Here is a 21248-nt window from a genome sequence, read left to right as displayed (position 1 = left end):
TGGGGACCTGTGCTTTGCCAGTCCCCACCACTCTATTGTACCTCAAGGTCAGCTGCCATTATCAACTTGATGGTCCAAATATTTTTCGTCATAAAGCAATGTCTCTCTGTGTAGTCTTCAGGAACAGTAGGAAAGTCAGTTGCACTGCAAAGACCTCACAAGTCAAAGGCCTACTTCATTCATTTATACAACCTTAAGAGCATCTGAGTAGGAGATCTGTGAACCAGCCCAAATCCCTCCTTTTATCCACAAAGGGCACCCTAGGGATGGGTGCACCATTCACTCCACACACACCCCTTCGTGCAGCTAAGAGGCAGAGCTGAGAGCAGCAGGCTTCCCAAGTCTGAGCCAGTTGCTCCTTTTGAAGTTCTCAAATTCCCTGAACCCAAAGCACTGGTAAGCTGGGTGGACACACCAGGCACTTGGCTGTACCAGAGTGAGGTTGTGGACGAAGCAGCCAGACCCAGGCAAAGCTTGCTGGTGCGCCCTCTGGTGGCCATGAGGCAGCTCTGCAGGCCTCCATGAAGATTTTCGATTTGATTCCAAGTGAGCCCCTGCGTCAACCACCATGGGCCCCAAAGCAGGCTCCCCCCAACCCCATGTGTGCCAAGTTTTCAACTTCCAACTACTTCCTTCCCCAAACCTTCCTGATCTCCATTCCACCCCTCAGCCACTCTCCTGGGCACCCATCTCAGTCTCCAGTGTGGCTGGGCTCCTCCTAGGCTGTGTGGCCTCTTCAGGGCAGGGTCCAGCCTCCCCATTCTTCACATCCTGGTGCCTCGCCCCAGGCTTAGCCCACGGCAGCCTCGCGGTGTTTGCAGGGAAAAACCCTACAGCACTGGGGAGGCCAACCCCAGCCTACAGGGTGAGCAGCACAGGCCAGGTGGGTCCCTCAGAGAACAGGAAGCACATGTCCCAGGAGACAATGTCCCAAGAGCTGCTGTGGCCAGATGGCCAATCTTCACAAGAAGCTGGGGATCTGGACTTTTACGTGAAATACACCAAGTTTTAAAGGTTGGCTCAAATGTATATACTATCCAGGCCAAGAAAACACATTGGCGGATGGCTCCAGGCCAGGGCCCAAGATGGAGAGCTCTGCTGAGAACCTGCAGCTGATAGAACCTTCAAGACGCCGGGCGGAAGCCAGTGGTTTTCAAGGTTTTGTTTATTTGAGTAGTCTGTAGCCATCGTCATGTTTGATCCTGAGAGGCAAGCAAGGGAGAGAAAATTCTTGGACCCATTTTAGAGTCTGAGACATTGAGGCTGAAGTGGGCTCCTGGCAGGGTCAAGGTCACAGCTAGTGGAGGGAGCTCTGAGAGGCGTGAGGCTGTGTCCCACGCAACAGCAGGCCCCAAGCCCACCCCACCTGGCCTGCCCCCTCTTAGCTGTGCCCTTCCTAGTCCCCTGGAGAGCCAACCACCCAACAAGAGCTGAGATGGCGGCTCCCTGTGCACACCGACTGGCCAGACCCACCCTCCGTGCACACAGCTACAGGACAGGCAGCCCAGGCAGAGCCATGCAGCTCTCTCCGTGGGTGCACGCCCAGAGGCACGCAAGCCCCATGTGGGGTTCAGGTCCAAGCAGAAACACCTCCTGCAGCCTTGCCCATCACGGGCAGAGTTGGGGGGGGGGGGGTCCCTGGGTCAGCCAGGCGAGTGGCCATGGCCAGCGTGGCAGCCTCACCAGTTGGCCTTCACTGCCTTGATGTCACTCACGAGGTTCTGGGCCAGGCAGATACCAAAGATCTGTAAGACGGAGAGCAGGTGAGGGAGAGGCCACTGGCAGGGCAGGTTGTCCAGGGCAGAGTGAGGGCATGCAGGGCCACAGCGGTACCTGGAGGAGGGCGATGCCCACAAAGATCCCAGCCACGATGATCAGGTTGTCCTGCAGCCACTTTTCAAACTGGCCCACGCAGCCTTTGGTGTGGATGAAGCCCTGCTGCTCCAGCTCCTGGGGACAGATGGGCACCAGGCTCGGCTCAGCCCACCCACCACCACTGCAGGCCCCATCTCAGTCCAGCTTGCTAAGCTCAGCCCCGCCCAGGACCTTACACCTCAGTGCCTGCCGCCTGGAGCTCCACTGCAGGGCCTTCTCCTCATCGGGGTCTCAGCACAGATGCCTTCTCCTCCGAGAGGCCTTCCCTGACTGCCCTGCCCCAATCCCGTCACTTCTCTGATTTTATTTTCTTCCAAGTGCTTAGCTGAAATTGTCACATTACTGTTCATATTTCTTTATCCATGTCTTACTGTTTTCTCCCTCTAGTGGAGTCCACTGCCTTGTGTTTGGCAGTACCAAGCCCCGCGTGCCTCCTAGGACTCAGCATCCCCTCCCCCGAATCCCTGAGGCCTTTTAGAGCCTATAGGGGACCCCCACCTTCCGATCCCAGTGCCCCCAGCTGCCCCCAGCCCTGTCCCCTCCCCTCTCACCAGTTTGAGCCGAACATCGTAGCCACACTGAGTGTTGAGGACATCTTCCTGAGAAGAAACAGGCCAGTGAGCAACTCAGTGGGGGGGCATCCATGGGGTCTCAGGGGAAGCAGATGGAACCACGGATTCCGCCACGTCCACCGCTCCTTAAGCTAGGCTGGCTGGGGCCCGTGCACCTCCTTCCCTGATGCCAGGGCGCATGGCCACGCCACCAGCTTGAACTGCTTCATTTTTAGGAACCCTGACAGCTCGAGTTTTGTAAGAATGGGAAGAAACCTGGCCCTCGTTGTCCCTGCGCACCGTGACTGGAGGGATGGCACTGCGAGAAGCTTCTGCTCTAAAGAAAGCCATAAAAGGGTCAGAACCCCCAACCCTGCCACCCCAGCATGGTGGCCCAAGAGGAGCAGTCCCTATCCAACAGGCCTCAGCGCTGCCCGTGGACACAAACTCCCCAGCCCGCAGGGCTACTCCCATGTAAGCTGACCTCCCCCGACATCCACATCCACAGCCCCCAGAGCAGGGCGGGGCCGAGCCAGCCCGGGGATGGGCTCTTCCCAGACTGGGCCTGCGAACTGCGAGGCCCACCCCTCCTCACCAGGCCCCACTCACCACAGGGTCCCTGACGCAGCAGGAGAAGGGCACCCCGCAGCGTTCCCGGCTCGGGTTCACGTCAGTGCAGTTGAAGTAGATATTGAGGTTCCAGTCGTTGGGCCCTCGGGCTCCGCAGCAAGACCACTACGGGGTGGGAGAAGAACCCCAGGTGAGCCAGGCCCAGCCCAGGAGCCCCATCCTGTCTGGGGACAGGCCCAGGCTGCAGGAAGACAGGGCTGGGCTGGCCGGGCGGGGGCCTTGAGGCAGCCAGGCAGGCGGGTAGCTCCCCCACAGACAGGCCAGGCCTGGGCCCAGGGCCACCAGAGCAGCTTGAGGCTCCTGCCTGGGTTGGTGGGGGCTGGGGAGAGTAGGAAGGGGTTCCTGAGCTTGTCCCCTAGCGCGAGAAAGGCTGAGAAAAGGAAGGGAGGGGGCAAGGATGGTGGCCCAAGGACTGTGGCTTCCTCCAGGCCACCTTGAGGGGTTGGAGTTTCAACCAACCCTGTGGGGAAAGGCACCACTGAACCCCACATCTGCGACCCGTCTCCCCACACTTGCCCCAGCGATTTTTACAGAAGACCTTCTCCCTTCCTCTCTGCTGGGACAGGAGGGCAATCCTGCCACCCTCACAATGATCCCATTCCACTTCACAGATGCTGCTGTCAGCACCTGTATCACCATTACCCCTACCCAGCACATCGTGGGGCTGCAATGAAGCAGGGAGCTCATGATCTAGTGGGGAGACAGGAGCACACAGCCTTAACTCACTGACATGGCACAGGCTGCTAAAAAGCTGGCCCTCAAGGGACCAGCTCAGCGGCAGACACAGGTACACCCCGTGGGCTGGGCCAGAGGAGTGAGGCACGGCCATGTGGCTCTGCCTGCATGGGTCCCAGCACACAGCCTGGCCTCTGCCTGCCTCCTCTCACTCTGTCAGCACCCGCTGCTCCTGCTGGAGAGCACTTGCCCCTCTCTTCATCTCCCTGCTCCTTCTCCTCCCACAAGGCTGCCCCCAAGAGGCCTTCCCCTTCTCCGAGCTTCCCCATTTCAGCCCTTACCACAATTTATAATTCTACACACACACACACACACACACACACACACACACACACGCTTGTTTGCTTTGCTCTTTTATCATCTGTCTCTTCCCCCAGACTACCATCCCCCCAAACACAGGTCCCAGCTTTTTTCACCTCTGAATCCCCAGCCCCTAGCCCAGAGCCTGGCACACAATAGGTCCATAACAATTCTGTGTTGAATGAACAAATAAATCACATCCTAACCACCTGCCTCTCTGTTTACTTCTGCCCTGGGTTGAGAGCTCCTCAAAGCAGGCACCGGCTCTGGTTCGCCTCTGGATCCCAGAGCAGTTCTTGGGGTGGATGGCACCAAAGCAGTATGACTCTGAGTGTGTGTGACTACGCGTGTGAGTGGGTGAGAACATGCAGGCGGGAGGTGTCTAGGATTTCGTGAACTGTTCACTGACTGCTTCTTCACAGGGGTTAGGTTTGCAAGCTTGAGGGCAGAGCTTCTGGGGGGCGGGTCTCAAACTCGAATATGTTCAGAGGCCAAACAAATAATATAAATGAGGGAAGAGGGCCGACAGGTATAATAAAATAGAGTGGCGGGGACGGGGCAAACAGTCCCTCTACCAGCAAAGGGGGCAGTGGCAATGTAGCGCCAGCCCATACTGTGGGCCCAGTTTAGTAGAAGAAATCTATATTTTTATGCCACGTTTCCTCCTTTAAGTGTTCTGTAAGCCTGGCCTAGGAGCTGCCAGTTTGGATCCTCTGGCCTCTGTTTCCCAATGCTGTGTCCATGCAGGGCTAGGCACATGGAGATCACCGGGGGCTGGCTTCCTCTCAGACAGGGGCCTTCCTAGCTCGCTTCCTTGGGGCCTGCCTGGCCTGGTGGGCGAGGGAATGGACCCAGCACACAGGGAACTTGCTCCCTCATTCATCTGCCCGGTAGGTGCCTCCTGCATGTGGTCAGAGCTGGATGCTGGACTTACGTATTCCTGAGCAAAGTCAATGAGGTTCTGGAGGTCAATGTCGTCCCGATAGGCCTTGACATTGTTGTTGATGAAGAGGTTGAGCTGGTCTCGAATCCAGTCCTTGAAGACGAAGGCCAGGATCCCTGTTGCCAGCTCCAGGAAGAAGATGAGGCCAAGGAACACGGAGAACTGGGGTTGGGGGCACACAGACAGTGGGGGTCAGAGATACAGGGTCTGGGGTTGCCACTGGGTGGGGCTCCAACCTCCTGCGCCCTGACCCAAGACAGCCCAGAGTCCCCACCTTCTATCATGTTAGTATTGTTTTATGATGAAAAAAGATAGTGTTGTTCTTACCTACCCTCTTGTCTCTGAGAAACCACTCTCCACACACACATTCAGTTTCTGCGGCTCCGAAGGAGCCATCTCCACCTCGTTCCCCATTCCCATTCCCACATAGAGGACTGGGCATGCGTCAAGAGCCCACCAATCAGAGCGCTACCTCCCCTGGGACCACAGGGATTGGTCCAGAGGCAGCCAATCAGGACTAAGGAGATGCAATTGAAGGACTTTGGCAGAATGGTTGGGAAGGGAGAGCCTCACTCAGCCTCCAGCAGGAGTTCCTGGGAGGGCAGCTTGAAGCCAGCACCCACCCATACCTGGACATCTTTCCACCCCAAGGGGACTGGAGCCAACCCAGAGGGACAGAGCTGAGAAACAGAGCGACTAGGACAAGTGACACTGTGGTGGCTCCTGGATCCAAATGCGCTGGCAGCTAACACGCCCCTGGGCTTTCTTAGTGGCCCTTTTAGCTTAGGCCACTAGGTTTCGGTCCCTTACAACAGAAAGGATACTATAAATGTGGAGAATACAAATCTGGTGATCACTGTTACAATAACATAATAATAAAACAACCATTATTAAGCATGAACTATGCAAGAAGTGGGTGGGAGGAGGTTCGGGTCCCCAGTGGGAGGGCACTCACAAACTTGAGCAGGAAGGTGTTCTCCCGGAGGGCCCCAATGCAGCCGGCAAAGCCCAGCACCGACATGATGCCTCCTACCACTACAAACAGCCACACAGGGTCAAGGCCTCCCAGATCTGTCAGCGCCGAGATGTTGGAGAGAACACCCTGTGAAGGGCGAGCAGAGGCAAATGGGGGGGGGGCCGGCCCTCCCACCATCTTGACCCAGAGCAGCCCCACACCCTACCCCACCACCTTACCTTCTCACCCCAGGCCCAGAGACCAATGGCCAGGAACAGGGCTCCCAGCACCTGCAGGAGCAGCAGCAAAGAGCTGAGGGCTGGGGCACCAGCATCCTTTCCCACCCCCAGCAGAGCCCCCTCCCCCTTACTGCTCAGGGTCTTCAGGAAGCCAGGGGGAAAGAGAGAAAGAGGGGAAAGGGCTGTAAATGGGATCCAGGGTCCTTTCTTTTTTTTTTTTTTAACATCTTTATTGGAGTATAATTGCTTTACAATGGTGTGTTAGTTTCTGCTTTATAACAAAGTGAATCAGTTATACTTATACATATGTTCCCATATCTCTTCCCTCTTGCATCTCTCTCCCTCCCACCCTCCCTATCCCACCCCTCTAGGTGGTCACAAAGCACCGAGCTGATCTCCCTGTGCTATGCAGCTGCTTCCCACTAGCTATCTATTTTACATTTGATAATGTATATATGTCCATGCCACTCTCTCACTTTGTCCCAGCTTACCCTTCCCCCTCCCCGTATCCTCAAGTCCATTCTCAGTAGGTCTGCATCTTTATTCACATCTTGCCCCTAGGTTCTTCTGACCATTTTTTTTTCTTTTTTTCTTTTTTTTAGATTCCATATATATTTGTTAGCATACGGTATTTGTTTTTCTCTTTCTGACTTACTTCACTCTGTATGACAGTCTCTACGTCCATCCACCTCACTACAAATAACCCAGTTTTGTTCCTTTTATGGCTGAGTAATATTCCACTGTATATATGTGCCACATCTTCTTTATCCATTCATCTGTCGATGGACACTTAGGTTGCTTCCATGTCCTGGCTATTGTAAATAGAGCTGCAATGAACATTTTGGTACATGACTCTTTTTGAATTATGGTTTTCTCAGGGTATATGCCCAGTAGTGGGATTGCTGGGTCGTATGGTAGTTCTATTTTTAGTTTTTTAAGGAACCTCCATACTGTTCTCCATAGTGGCTGTATCAATTTACATTCAGGGTCCTTTCAATCTTCCCAAGAATGCATCTCAGTGTTTCTTCCCACAGGACACAGCTTGGAAGACTGAACCGTCCCCAGCCCTAAGACAGACAAAGGCAGGCCCCTTCTTGGAACTCAGAACTGGAGAAGAGGATGGCCAAAACAGTCCCACTAAGCGGCAGCAGCTGTTTCCTGAGCCTCTGTTCTCACCCCAGGCCTATGTTAGGGTTCCAGGCTCCTGGCATCCTCTCTGCCCCCTCCCAAGTCTGGTCCTCCTGCTGCCCTGCAACTCTGTGACTGCCACCTCACTCCCGTCCCACCCTTTCAACCTCTATCTAGCAGAGTACATGTTTGTAGTTCACAGCCAAAGACCCCTGAATGACAGGGAATCCCAATTCAGCCCCGGATCAGCAGAGGGGCACCAGCCTAGGCCTTCTAAACACCACCCACTATCCCACCTCATTTCCGTACTGGGAAGAGCCCTGGATATCGAGGGCAGCTGCCTGAACCCAGGCAGGACATCTAGTCTCAGAGGGAGAGTGCTCCTCTGGCCCAAGCCCAAGGCCGTGACCCCATCTCTTCAGACCTCCCTCTCCCACCTGCTTTCTTTGCAGCCTCCTTGCCCTCAGCACAGAGCCTCAGTCAGCTCCACCCCTGACCTGCCACCTTTAGCACCTTCCCCTCTCCAACCCCAGGCTCCTCCCACTGCTGTACTCTTTTTCTAGAAATATTTTTCCTTCCCTCCCCCACACTGGATCTGGGATGTGACACCAAACATCACTTCTCCAGCCTCATCCCACTTGACCCGCCCATGGCCTTTAGGCAAATGATCACTACTTCCTCTTTCCCAAACCTCTCCATGGTTAACGCAATGCCATTCTTCCTCCTGCCCTTTCTCAGCCTCCCTCCTACAATGCTCTGCTTCACCTGCGCCATGCACATGGCTACCCCCCTCCCCCACCAGTTCCAACCTCAGCCTTCTACCCTTCTTCTTCTCACACTCATCTTTCACCCCATCATGACACTGGCATCTCCTGATCTCCACCCAAACCTCTCCCTGGCTCTAGAGCCCTTAGTCCACCTGCCTGCTGCAAACGCCTCCATGTCCCAGGATCCAGTCCATGCACCAGAAATACATCAGGGAATAGGACACATGAGCTCTCAGTCCTCATGGAGTTTACACTCCAGTGGGGGAAATCCACAGTGAGCAAACAAGGTAATTTCAGATACCAACAGAGCCTTTAAAGGAAATCAAACAGGGTGATGAAATGGGGAGTTACTAGGGTAGTGGGGGCATGTTTCAGTTAGGGAGCATGGTGACATTTTAGCTGAGGTTTGAATGATGAAAAGGTGCATTGAAGAGAAGAGAATCCAGGCGCAAGTACTGGCAAAGGCCCAGAGGTAAGATCATGTTTGGCGGTGCAAGGGACAAACTGAAGGGCAGCAAGACCAGACAGCACAGGGTGCTGTGGGCCACGGGGAGGAGTCTGGACTGTATTCTAGTGAGAAAAAACTGGAAGGTTCTGAGCAGGGTAACATAAGGGTCTGCTTTCCATTAAAATAAAAAAATCTCTGGGCCTGTTTCACAGGTACCTCCTTCAGGCCACCTTGACCCAAAACCAAACCCCCAAGTGGCCCAGTCCTGTCAGTTCAGCCTCATAACTTCCCCTGGAGCCTTCCTCACCTTTCCCACCCGCCACCACCCCAACTGGAGGGCCCCAGCCCTCCTCCCTGGTCTCCCTACCTCCAAACTCTGCCCCTCACTCACCCTCCCCGTGTCAGCCAGGCAGATCTGCCTCCAAAACAGAAGCTAGAACATACCCGTCACCCAGCACTGAAGTCTTCAGTGCTACCCTCTGCCCTCAACATAAAACTCAAACTCTCTGCCCCAGCCCTGGGGCCTTTCACACTCGGGCTCCCCACCCTGGGGGACCCTGGAACAAGCCTGGGTCTCTCATGCCTCTTGCCCCTTGACATCTGGGGGCTCCCTCTGCTTAATGCTCTGCCTCACCTCCATCTACTGCCCACTGAGCTGTCACCTTGGCTCTACACTTACTGGCTGTGTGACTCTGGGTTAAATGATTTAACCTCTCTGTGCCTGTTACTTCACCTGTAAAATGTAGATAATAAAGTAGCTGCAAGAATACAGTAAGTTATAATTCATTTAATCTGCGTAACAGTCCTGAGGGGCAGGCTTCATTATCACCCACTCACTGCCAGGGAAGCTGAGGCCCAGAGAGAAGTGACTTGCCCACTGTCTCACCGCTAGGCCTGCTTCGCCCAGAGCCTCAGACTTCCCTGACTAGCGCTCTCTGCACATGGCTCACACCCTCGAGGCTGGGCACTGCTGAGGCCAAAGGGCACCCACATTGCATGAGCAGCATGTGGGTAGAGGGCAGTGCCACTGAGCCCTGCTAAACAAAACTGAATGGGCCTGGCATTCTGACCCAAGACGTCAGAAGCAGAGACTGCAGAGGCAGCAAGTAGCCTTGGAGATATGGGATGGGGAGGGAGAAGGGAAAGATGACTTGGCAGGGCCCAGGGCTACAGATGCCACCCTGGGAGGGGCACCAGCAGCTCCCTTCTCCAGGCAGGGGCAGCCCCACCCTGGAGCCTCGGTTTGGTCAGCTGTGGATGTTGAATTCTGTTCCCCAGGGCCAGCTCTCCTGGCCTCTCATCAGGAAATATCCCCTGTCCCCGGCCGAGAACTAGGGCGATTGGCCCTCCCTGCCCGCAAGCCTCTTTGGGGTGGGGGTGGGGGCTTCGACCTTTGACCTACCCCTCCCCCTTTGTAGGAGCTTAAGGCGAGGCAGCAGGCCCAGGTAATGGAGGGGTAAAGGGGCAGGAGACGGGATCCCATCCTTCGAGGAGGCTCTCCTCCCTACGGGTAAAACCAGGGTTGGAGCTCCGTGCACCCCCGACACCCCAGGGTAGCAAGGGGGCTGGGAGGGAGAGGGGGCGCCCGCACTAAGCGTGCCGTGGGGTCTTCACGGAAACACCTCCCATTTCTCCGCCGGGCCTCGGGAAGACCCCGGAAGACTACCCTCCCCCCCACTACCGCAGTGGCTGGGACCCGTCCCCTGCAATCCGGGCCTCTTCGTAGTTCCCTTGGGTGGTCCTGGGGGTGGGCGTGGAAGTGCAAGTGGGAGGAAGGAGTGGGGGGACGGTCCCAAGCCCTTGTGGCAGAGAGTGTCTCCCCCTAGTAGGGGACTGAGGCTCCTTCTCCCGCCATCCCCAGCACAGGGCCCAGAACCCACCCCGCGCTCACCCAGAAGACGATGTTGAAGCCAAACAGGAAGTATTTCCCGCAGCAGCCGACCTCGGGTTCCTGGAAGTGCTGGTGCTTGCCGGGCATGGTGAGCGGCCGCCCGCCGGCCCGGGAACCGGAGCCGGGGGCTGGGCCCAGCCCTCTGCGGGCCGCCCAGGGCTGGAGCCGCCCGGGGCCTAGCCCGGCGGCTGCGGCTTCATGGCCGCGGCCACCCAAAGCGCCCGTCGGGCCCCGTCCGCCCCCCAGGGTCCGCCCCGCAGGGACCGCCCTCGGCTCCCGGACCGCCCCCTGCTTGGTCCCCCCCAGAGCCCCACCTCTAGGCCTGACTCCGCCCCCTCCATAGGCTCCGCCCCCAGCCTTACTCCCCTTTGGAGCCCAGTCTCTGGGCTTGGCTCCGCCCCCTCCCGACTGTCCCCCTCCGGACCCCGCCCCCATACAGGCCCCACCCCAGGCCCCTCCCCACAGCCCGACTCAGCCCCCTCGGAGCCCAGCGTCTAGGCCTGACTCCTCCTTATGCGCTGGCCGCTGCAGCGTCCTTCAGACCAACCTGAGATGCTGAGGGCGCCACAAGTCGCAGACACGAAAGACCCCTAGTTCCCCCCACACCGCAAAGCTCAGGACCAGCGCCACCCCAATCCCCGGCCTTGCCGTCTGTTCCCATCCCTGGAGAGGAGTAACTACTGAGCTGGTGAGCGAGAGGAGGATGGTTATATGGATGGTGTTTTTAGCACACGTGCAGGACGTTTTATTACAGTGGAGCCCAATCAGAAGCGCTTTTTGGGTGCTGGGATGAATTGGGAGATTGGGATTGACATATATATACTTGATACTATGTATAAAATAGATAACTAATGAGAACCTACTGTATTGCTCAGGGAACTCTACTCAGTGCTCTGTGGTGACCTAAATGGGAAGGAAATCCAAAAAAGAGGGATATTTGTATACGTATAGCTGATTCACTTTGCTGTACAGTAGAAACTAACACAACATTGTAAAGCAACTATACTCCAGTAAAAATAAATTTTTTAAAAAAGCGCTTCTCACTGGACGGAAATTCTTTTTTTTAAATTTACTTTATGGCTGCGTTGGGTCTTCGTTGCTGCGCGCGGGCTTTCTTTAGTTGCCGTGCGTGGGCTTCTCATCGGGCTGGCTTTTCTTGTTGCAGAACGGGCTTCAGTAGTTGTGGCTCACCAGCTCTAGAGTGCAGGCTCAGTAGTCGTGGCTTTCGGGCTTAGCTGCTCCGAGGCATGTGGGATCTTCCCGGACCAGGGCTCGAATCCGTGTCCTCTGCATTGGCAGGCGGATTCTTAACCACTGGGCCACCAAGGAAGCCCCGGAAATTCAGTTCTACCTCTACTGGTTCAAACTCAGACCGGATGACACCTGGGTCTTGCGAGGGCCACTCCTGCTGCTCCCTGCCCCTTCAGTTTTGCCAGGGGCATACACTGCATCCCCTGGCTCAAACCCCTTTGGCGGTTAAAGCCCCCCCCCCCACCGTCTAACCCCTCTCCCCCCTACCAGCTTCCACCCTGATCAGGCTCCTTGGTACCTGGAGGGTCTCACATGAGCCCTCTCAAGGCAGGACTAGAGCAGATCAAGGTTTGGGGGGCCTGAATTTTACTCAATTTTAGAGTCCTCTTTAAAAATAATTCTGGTTTTGTTTAAAAGTATTTATTTAGATAGGAAACAGAAAGGGGCTTATGCTTCATCACCTTCCAGTTAATCAACGTCTAGCAGAACCATAGTAAGGCCTGACCACCTCTCCTGGGCCAGGGCCTCATCAGCACCCCCCCCCCCCCCGCCCACCCCTGTCACTCTAGGGACCCACGCACAGCTGGCTGAGGGGAGGTGGGGGATACAGGGTAGGCTCCAAGGCTACAAATCTGATGAGAGGCAATCCATAAAAGTTTTTAAAGCAGAGTGATCATTCGAGAGAGCTCCCCACTCCTGTCCCTGAGCTCCAGCTCTGGGTCAGCGGCCTTGAGCCCCCTCCCCCAAAATGGAAGAGTCTGGCCCTCAGGCCACCTAGCCTTTCCCCGAGGTGGGGAGCACAGAGTCAGTCCTAGATCCTAGGATTCTCTCCTGTTATCTTTCCACCTGCAGTTGAGCCCTCCTCCCACCAATAACTCACCTCACCCCACTCTACCCAACCCAGCCCCCAGGGTGAAACAAGCCCAGGGTTTCCTCCACCTTTCCGTTGCCTGGTCCCTCACATTGCGTCCCCCACCAGAACTGCCCCTAGGCCTGGGCCCCAATTCACATTAAAGAGTGTTTGTATTCACTCCAGAATAGGTGAGAACCATGCCATCTGCCCCCAGCCCAGCCCCTTTTACACACACACACACACACACACACACACACACACACACACACACACACACAGCAGTGGGAGGCTCAGGGGCAGCCGAATGGGCAGTGGGGCCAGGGTCCCCTCACACCACAAATTTGTTCTTGGCTAGGAAGTTGCTCTTGGCGGCCGTGTCTGCGTGGGCCTGGTACCCAATGATGGTCTTTGTGGAGAGTCCCAGGCGCTCTTTGTAGACACGCCTGGGAGGTAAGTGGGAGAGGAAAGGAGACAGGCAGTCAGCAGCGGGTCCTGGAGATAACGCGGGACCCTGGGTCCTTTGCTCAGAGCTCCTACCCTGGTTCCAACCACAGTAACTCCTGTTGTATTTGTCTTACCCATGTGGAAACCCAAAATGTGCCTAGTGCAAAGGAAAAGAGGTCTATTAAGAAACAGTTTGAAATTGAGATGCCACACCCTTTTCACAAGTGGGGAAGAAAGAAGGGAGAGACAGCATGCAGAGTTCCAGAGGTCTCCCGTGCAGACCAAACCACACCCCTTCCACCTTCCCCTTCTCTCCTAGAAGAGACCCAGCCCCCACCCTGTGCCAGAGATACCCCTCACCCAATGCGCAGCACGCCCTCCTGGTTCTCTGTCTCTCTCGTCCACACGGCAATCTTGTCCCCCTTGGTTCGGATGTTGATGACGGCCCCACACACCTCCCGGCTGTGCTCCTCAAAGCTCTCCCCGATCAGACACAGCAGCTGGAGCCAAAAAAGGAGGAGGATGAGACTTCCTGGCGGGCACAGAGTCTGCCCCCACCACCCTGAGACCACCACCACACACCAGCCCAGCCCCTTCCCTTGGGAAGCCTCCTCGCCCAGCCCCCCACTCACCGTCTCCAGCCATAGGTGGTCCAGCTCACTGTGGCGCTGCTGCTTGGCGAGGCTGACCAGCCAGCGGCCACCCCGCCTATTCCTGCTGTCTTCCCACATGGGCTCAATGCCATCCTGGGAGGCAGGCTGGCAGATCAACCACCTCCCTTTGTTCAAAGGTAAGTGAGGGCCTGGCCACCTCCCCAGGTCCTGCTCTAGCCCCTCAGTAGGCCTCCACAGGCCAGGACCTCTCTGCCTTCATCCCTCCTGTACAAGCAGGTTCTACCAGCCATTCAGCCCTCCAGACCCTCCTGTGAGTTCCCACGGGCCCCTAAGCCTCAACATCTGTCACCTCACATAGCCTTGCGTGGGTGTGTGTTTATCTCCTTTACTGAACCAAGTTCCTTGATATGAGAGTTCAAATGGAAGTGACTAAGAAAGCATCTGGGGCAACCCCAGTGTGGCCAAAGGCAGACATCCCAGGCTCAGCTGGACACAAGTCACCTAGGGAAATCTTTAAATGCTGATGTCAGGGCCCCACTGCACAGCACCTCCAGGGACACGCCTGGACATTGATGAGTGTCCTGGGGCAATTCTGATGCACGTCCCTAGTTAAGGAGCCAGGCCAGAAACCTAGACTCCTTCCTTGTTCCCCCTTCTTCCCCCTCCCCTGTCCTTCAAGGTACAGCTCAGGTCTGACACTCTGTCTATGCTTCTGCAGAGCGGTCCTCCGATCTGAAATTATACTTGGCTCTGAGGGAGGCTGTCCTCGGCACCCCACCCCCAAACCCCCTGTGAGGTAGGAAGCTGGGAAGAATCAGCCCCCATCTGCCCCGGGGAGGGGGGGGCGGCGGGGAAGCAGGGCTTACCTTGAACAGGGCGTAGTCACAGCCGGAAGAGAGCTTACTGGCCAGCTGGATGTTACTGTACATCCTGGAGAGAGGCCCCCACCCCAGGCTGAAAGTCCAGGCTTTTTAGAGCCTAGTTCCAACTGGCCTCAGACCCTTCAATCTCTTACCAGACCCCACTGCTTTCCACCCACCTTCCAGCCTCCAAGCGTTTGCTCATACTGGTGCCCCCTGCCAGGAATTCCATCCCCACTTGCCCAGACCTTCAAATCCCACCTTCTCACCCACCTCTAGGGTTTGTGAAGCACCTTTCAGATCCCCTCACTGGATTACCACAGACACTGAGACAGCCTAAAACTCACTTTGTGGCTGAGACAAGCTCAGAGAGGGGAAGGAACTTGCCCAGGGTCACAAAGCATGGAGCGGCAGAGTCAGGGTCAACTCCTTGTTTCTCCCACTTCCCAGGCTCTTTCCCTGAGTCCCAAGGAGGCTTCAGGGGGGGATGTGCCCCAGCCCAATCCCCCCGCCACCTCCCTGCAGAACCCACCAAGCCCCAGTCCTCAGCAGATGCTGCAAGGCCCCAAGAAAGTCTGGGAAAGCTGTGTAGGAAGCAGCTCCCTGGAGGGGTGGGGTCTGGGAAGGATCCCCAGCTCAGAACCCCCTGGCCCCAGCCTCCTCCATGAGGGACAGACACTCACGCCCAGAAGCCCTCCACGGTGTCAAACTTGGTGACCAGATGCAGGTTATCCTGCCAGGTCCTGCTGCGGTCGTTCTTGAAGAACCACAGAGCCCACCTGGAGGAGGGCGGGCCAGGAGGAAGCAGAGTGCACCCACCTGCCCGCCCCCAGCAGCAGCTAGGTTGGCAGGGAAGCCCTGTTCCTCCAAAGGCAAACAGGCCGCCCAAAGTGACTGGAGCCAGTTATCCTGAAGGGCCAGGGGATGAGTGAGGGCCTTTAACCCAGAATCTCAGCTGGGTTAAGGCTGGAAGGGCCACCAGAGCCCAAGTCTTAGGCCAGCTCTGGCCTTTCCCAGATGAGGAAGTGAGTCCAGGGCCAAGAGGAGGGCCTGCCCTACCTGTTCAGCAGCGGGTGCAACTCCAGCTTGCTCTCCACGGGGCCCTCGTCCCGTGCCTTCCTCAGAGCCTCCTCTCCCACCCACACCGCCGCTGCTGCCTCCTCTTCCTCTTTCTCCTTCTCCTCCTTCTCTTTCTTCCACTTTTGGATTCCACCCTCAGCCTCTTTGGCCTGACCAAGGAAAGAAGTCAAGGTGGGCGGTGAGCCCCGGCCTTCGCTGCCCGAGGGGGCGGGCGGGTGGACTTACAGAGCGCGCAGTAGCCATGCTACAGCCTGGACTCCACGGGCACCCAGCATGCGAGGGGGCCCCCAGCTGCCGGCCTTTAACCCACCATCGCCCCGCCCCGCTCACCCAGGACAGGGGACTGGGAGGAGCCAGCGTAGGGGTGGGGGTGGGGGTGTTCAGAGGGGGAAGGGCTTACACTATTATTTCCATCAGCAAGCGTTTAGTGAGCACCTGCATGCAGCCCGGGGGCTGGGAACACAGCTGTGACCAGGCAGACCTAGCCTCCGCCCACACGGCGCTGGCCATTTGGGGGCTGAGACACAATGGTAAGGGTCAGTATTAGGGGTCTGCCCTTAGTGAAACCGCATGCCACCAAGGGTGGACGCTGAATTTAAAGCAGACCGTCCCAGACATGGCAGAAGCTGCGACTCTGACGTGGGGGAGGGGGGCAGGGCGGGGCCAGGTCAGAGACCTTATACACATATTGTGGTGTCTCCTTTTTGGCTCTGCTGTCATTCACCCCCTCGATTTCACCATCAATGTCATCTGACCCAGGCATTTATCTGGTCTCTGGAAGCATCTAAGGGTTTTCTTTCTAATGTGATTATTTAGAAACGAGGATATTAAAAATCCACATTTTTGGTTGCTCTTGAAATTTTAGAGAGGTCTGGCAACACTGGGGCCTCCTTCTCCCAATCTGCTACAGATGACGCTGCCTTTGGAAAGAGCAAATGAGGTTCCACACAGGCCCGCCGGCCCACTGTACTCCTGCTTCCTACCTCCTGGGCCATTTGAGTGTTCTCCACCTGGGCATGGATGGCAAGGGCCAGTACACCTGTCATACAGCCTGGGTTCAAGTCCTCCCTGCCCTGACCTCAACCAAGTACCTGAACCTCACTGAGTCTCAGTTTCCCTGTCTATAAAATGGGAATGTTAATGATACACAACGCAGAAGCTTAGGTATTAAATGATATAAAACACGTAAAGCCCACAGAACAAGGCCTGGCTCAGTGGTCAATAGCAGTCAGCTGAGGGCTACCCCAGGGTGGAGGAGGGACTGGGGAGGTGAGGGAGGGAGGGAAAGCTCTGGCTGGGGAGACCCTTTCCCTGCCTTCTGAACAGCAGCCTTTTCTGCAGGGGCTGAACCCTCCCCAAACTTCTTAAGGTTTCTCACCCTCCCCTTGTCCACTTTTAGGGTCCCAGCTCTGTAAGGGACCAGTCCCTTCCCCTCCCCCACAGCCAGAGGAGCCCATGACCACCTGGAGGCCGATGGTTAATATCTGTTCAACCCGCATCCCTGAGCTCCAGGGTGTGCCAGGCCTAGGCCTGGGAGGCAGTGAGGAGCAGAAGATGAGTGGCCCCTGTGCTCTGGTCTATCAGGGGAGCCAGGCATCAGGTAACCTCGCAAAGACCTGTGTCATCATAAATGCAGACCTCTGAAGGAAAGGATTTCACAGATGGGAGAAGACAAAATCCATGACCTGCGCTGAGGGCTTTAGAGCAGCACTTCTCAAGAGCATGGATCAGAATCACCTGCAGGGCTTGTTAAACACGGACCACTGGGCCCTGCCTCCCAATTTCTGATGCCTTAGCACAGGGCTTGGGCCTGAGAATTGGCATTTCTAACAAGTTCCCTGATGATGCTGGTCAGAGACCCCATTTCAAGAATCACCGACTCAGAGGCAGTTCACAGAAGAGGTGACGTTTGAGCAAGCATTAACTAGGTAGGTGGAGGAGGGCACCTCGGGGAGTGGAAGCAGCACGTGCAGAGGCTCTGGGGCAAAGGGCCCATGAGGTACTGGAGGAAGAGAAGAAAGACCACCACTGTGGCTGACGCCTAAAGGGGGCAAGGATGGTGAGTCTTGATCTTAGGAGAGTGGAGAGCCATTGGGTGCTTCAAGTGGGTACAGAGGGGCTGGGGAGGTAATCAGATGGGCTTTCTAGCAAGTTCTCTGGCTGCTGTGTAGGAAACAGACCCTGTGCAATTAAGAGCGAGTGGGAGGAGATCTACTTGGATGCTGACGTAGCTGTCCAGGTCACAAAAGGGGTGGCAGGGAAGATGAAGAGAACATGTATTTAGAAGGAAGACTCAGTAGTGCTTGGTGGTGGATAGGCTCTGGAGAGGTGGGCATGAAGTCCCAGCTACCTGTTGCTGCATAACAAACCACCCCAAACACAGTGGCCTAAAACTACAATAATCATTTATTTTGCTCACAGATCTGCAATTTGGGTAGCACTAGATAGGGATGGCCCATCTCTACTCCAAAGCCCTATCGATTGGAGTGGCTTACAGGCTGGGGCTGGGGCTATCTGCTCACTCACAGTGGGGCGGTCTTTGCTGGCTGACAGATGGAACCTCAACTGGGGTGTCAGCTGGGACAGTTCTGTGTAGCCTCTCCATGTGACTACTTGGCTTCCTCACAGCATGGTGGCTGGGTTCTCATAACCAATGTCCCAAGAGATGAGAGGCAGAAGCTGCCAGTTTCTTAAGGCCTCAGCCTGAAACCTGGTACAGCTTTATGTCCAGTGTGCTCTTTTTGAGTCCCAGGGCCCACATTCAACAACAGGGACATAATCCCACCTCTCAGTGGGAGGAATGTTGAAGAATTTTGGACAGAAGAAGCATTGGAGGAGGGCCAGGCTTGGGGAGAGATCACGAATCCAGATTTGATGGAGAAAAAGGGAGAAAGGACCCTCTCCAAGTGCTGGACATGGTTTTAGCTGCCTTAGAGTCCTGGCCCAGAGCCTGGCATGGGATGATCCTAGCAGCCACAGCACCCCTTCCCACCATCTTCCACGTCTTCCAGCGTGGGGCAGCCCCTGGAGTCTGGGGTTGGGTGACTATGAAGAGACCCCAGGAGGAAACCCTCCCTGGCCCTATGGGGTTCTGGTCCCTACCCCAGGCCCTCCCAAGTCTGTCTGTGGAGGACATTTTCACAGTGGGGTTGAACAAGCGGGGGTTCTTGAATCCCAATCCTGCCATTCTGTTCCTAAAATATCTCGAATCTGCCCATTACTCTCCCTCCTTCACCTCAGCAAACATCGCCATCTCTGGCCTGGGCCACTGCCTTTTCTCTCCTAACACTCTCCTTGCTTCCACTCCTGCCTCCCTACAAAACATCCTCCACCTGGCTCAGAGGGATTATTTAAACAATCAGTCTGATCACTTAACTCCTCTCTTTAAACCTCTCCAGGATACCCAGGATGTGATCCAGTCTAGGCTCTGGGACTGCAAGTTCCTGCACGATCCAGGCTTACGATGCTGATCCTCCAAGAGGCCAGTCTCGTTCCTGCCTCAGGGACTTTGCACTTGACATTTCTCCCCAACTCTTTATATGACTGACTTCTCCCTGTCCTTCAGGGCTTGACTCATGCCACCTTCTCAAAGAGACCTTCCCTGACCACTCTATCTAAAGTAGACCACTCTCCCCCATGTACTTTTTTTTTTTTTTTTGGCTGCATTGAGTCTTCGTTGCTGCATGCAGGCTTTCTCTAGTTGTGGCGAGCGGGGGCTACTCTTTGTTGTGGCTCACAGGCTTCTCATTGTGGTGGCTTCTCTTGTTGCGGAGCACGGGTTCTAGGCACGCGAGCTTCAGTAGTTGCGGCACATGAGCTCAGTAGTTGCGCACGGGCTTTAGGGCACGCGGGCTGTAGAGCGCAGGCTTAGTAGTTGTGGCGCATGGGCTTAGTTGCTCCATGGCATGTGGGATCTTCTGGACCAGGGATCGAACCTGTGTCCGCTGCATTGGCAGGCGGATTCTTAACCACTGTGCCACCAGGGAAGTCTCCCATATACTCTTTAACTCAGCATCCATTTTATTTCCTTCTTAGCACTTAGCACCACTCATTCATTCATTCATTCAAAAAATACTGACCTAGCAGTTACTTTGTGCCAGGCACTGTTTTAGGCAATGGGGGATAAAGACATGAACAAAATTGATGGTTCCTCCTCTTTGCTTTGGAAGGCCCCAGGACTAAGTGTTGACAGAGTTTTGATCTGTCAACACTTGCTGTTTCACGGTCTCACCCAGTCTTGGGCATTGAATGTCACAAATACAGTACACCTGTGGCCCCAATCTGAAATCCCAAAGAGCACATCCAGCTGCCTGCTCACAGCTCCACCTGGGTATCTAATGTGCATCTGGCTCAGGCTTATTGCATCCAAAGCTGAATTCCTGACTTTCCCCTGTCCCCAGACCTGCTCCTCCCACAATCTTCTCCATCCTTCCACCTGCTCAGCCAAAAATTCTGGACTGGTCCTGACTCCTCTCTTGTAACCCATCTTCAGCTCTACCTTCAAAATATCCAGGATCCAGCCGCTTCTCTCCATCTCCATTGCCACCACCCTAGCCCAAGCGGACTCTCATCTTCCCTGTACTATGGCGATGGCATCCAAACCAGTCCCAGCTTCCACCCTGGCCCAAGAACAATCTACTCCCTACACAGCAATCTTTAAAAAGGAAAGTTAGACCACATCACTCCTGAGCTCACACTACAAGGGTCTCTAAGGTGCCACCAGCTCTCAGCCTTCCCTCCCCACTACTCTCCACCCCTCACTCACTCCACCACACTGGCCACCTTGCAGGTCTTCAAACGTGCCAGGCCCATGCCTGCCTTAGGACTTTATACTGGCTGCTCCCTCAATTCCTACCTCAAGCCAGGCCTTCCCTGCCCACTGCATTTAACTGGTCAAGCCTGCAGCCTCACCCCAGCACCCCCATGCTCTTTCTCTTCTTCGCTTTCCCTCCAAGCACTTATCACCTCCTGATGCACCCTATATTTTACTTATTTATTTTACTCATCATCTGCTTTCTGGTACTAGAATATAAGGTCCCCAGCGCCTCTTTTACTCACGACTCTGTTCTCCAGTTCCTGGAGCAGGGCCTGGCTCAGAGCAAGTACCTAGAAGTCAGAGTCACGAGGGAGAATTGACCATTAGATTTAGCGAGGTGAATGTCACTGATTTTGACAAAAGGGACACAATCTAAGGCATTTTATTTGGTCACTAGTTCATTTGTTAATTGTCTGCCGCCTCCTTCTAGAATAGTAAGTTCTAGAAGAGCAAGGACTTCATGCATCTTGTTTTCTGCTGAATCTCCAGTACCTAGAACAGTACCTGGAACACAGTAGGCACTCAGGAAAAACCGACTGAAAAGAATAGAGGCCAATGACCAGTTACATGACTTTCCCTCTCTGGGTGTCAGTTCTTTCATCAGTAAAGTGGGAATGAAAGTGCCTGCTTTAAGGGATTGATTTTAGGGCTTAATGATGTAGTGCCTGGCACACAGGTGTTCAATCAATATCACCCACCCACCCCCCTCTGTTCTTAGCACCCCAATCCCTCCTGCCTGTCTTCCTCCCCATCCTGAGGCCCAGACAGCAATAATGTTGGTAAATGTTCAATCACACTGTCAGGCACCACACTCAGAGTTATAAAGACACTTCTGGATTTTTGCAGAACCCAGGCAAAGCTAGGATCC

At 55.4% G+C, this 21248-nt stretch overlaps 2 protein-coding genes across 5 annotated transcripts; both read right to left on the bottom strand.

Annotated features, from left to right (window-relative positions):
• Nucleotides 1-1147: 1147 nt before the first annotated feature.
• Nucleotides 1148-10689, bottom strand: TSPAN17 (tetraspanin 17). Of its 4 annotated transcripts, none has more exons than XR_009006847.1 (9): nt 10463-10689; nt 6229-6279; nt 5990-6136; nt 5026-5196; nt 3036-3161; nt 2427-2470; nt 1834-1950; nt 1684-1745; nt 1148-1202 (listed from the first exon to the last, which is right to left on the bottom strand). XR_009006847.1 is itself a non-coding variant. In XM_007169747.3 (9 exons), exons 1-9 carry the CDS (start codon nt 10547-10549, stop codon nt 1166-1168), a joined length of 846 nt encoding a protein of 281 aa, XP_007169809.1. In that variant the 5' UTR covers nt 10550-10689; the 3' UTR covers nt 1148-1165. The 4 variants fall into 4 exon arrangements, 3 of the variants coding, with proteins under 3 accessions (XP_007169809.1, XP_057395321.1, XP_007169811.1); XM_007169747.3 differs by having other exon boundaries at nt 2427-2474; XM_057539338.1 differs by lacking the exon at nt 10463-10689 and adding an exon at nt 8280-8846 and having other exon boundaries at nt 2427-2474.
• Nucleotides 10690-12894: 2205 nt separating this feature from the next.
• On the bottom strand, nt 12895-15807 carry EIF4E1B (eukaryotic translation initiation factor 4E family member 1B). The gene is made up of 7 exons (XM_007169928.2): nt 15790-15807; nt 15544-15713; nt 15168-15263; nt 14491-14554; nt 13643-13756; nt 13371-13510; nt 12895-13009 (listed from the first exon to the last, which is right to left on the bottom strand). The coding sequence occupies exons 1-7, from the start codon at nt 15805-15807 to the stop codon at nt 12895-12897; spliced, it is 717 nt and encodes a 238-aa protein (XP_007169990.2).
• Nucleotides 15808-21248: the final 5441 nt, after the last annotated feature.

Source organism: Balaenoptera acutorostrata, chromosome 2 (genome assembly GCF_949987535.1).
Source record: "Balaenoptera acutorostrata chromosome 2, mBalAcu1.1, whole genome shotgun sequence".
Taxonomy (NCBI): Eukaryota; Metazoa; Chordata; class Mammalia; order Artiodactyla; family Balaenopteridae; genus Balaenoptera; species Balaenoptera acutorostrata.
The sequence above is the reverse complement of the archived record's forward strand: the minus strand, read 5'-3'. Positions and strand labels throughout refer to the sequence as shown.

What these genes read in the sequence shown, in the direction of transcription:
- EIF4E1B (XM_007169928.2), bottom strand. An exon ending in ACCACCTATGGCTGGAGACG is followed by an intron (nt 13,511 to 13,642) that starts GTGAGTGGGGGG and finishes TTTTGGCTCCAG; the next exon opens with CTGCTGTGTCTGATCGGGGA. An exon ending in GAGGGCGTGCTGCGCATTGG is followed by an intron (nt 13,010 to 13,370) that starts GTGAGGGGTATC and finishes CTTACCTCCCAG; the next exon opens with GCGTGTCTACAAAGAGCGCC.
- TSPAN17 (XM_007169747.3), bottom strand. Translation starts at nt 10,549, where the DNA reads ATGCCCGGCAAGCACCAGCACTTCCAGGAACCCGAGGTCGGCTGCTGC. An exon ending in GCTGCGTCAGGGACCCTGTG is followed by an intron (nt 2,475 to 3,035) that starts GTGAGTGGGGCC and finishes GTTTCTTCTCAG; the next exon opens with GAAGATGTCCTCAACACTCA. An exon ending in AAGGCAGTGAAGGCCAACTG is followed by an intron (nt 1,203 to 1,683) that starts GTGAGGCTGCCA and finishes CTTGCCTCTCAG; the next exon opens with GATCAAACATGACGATGGCT.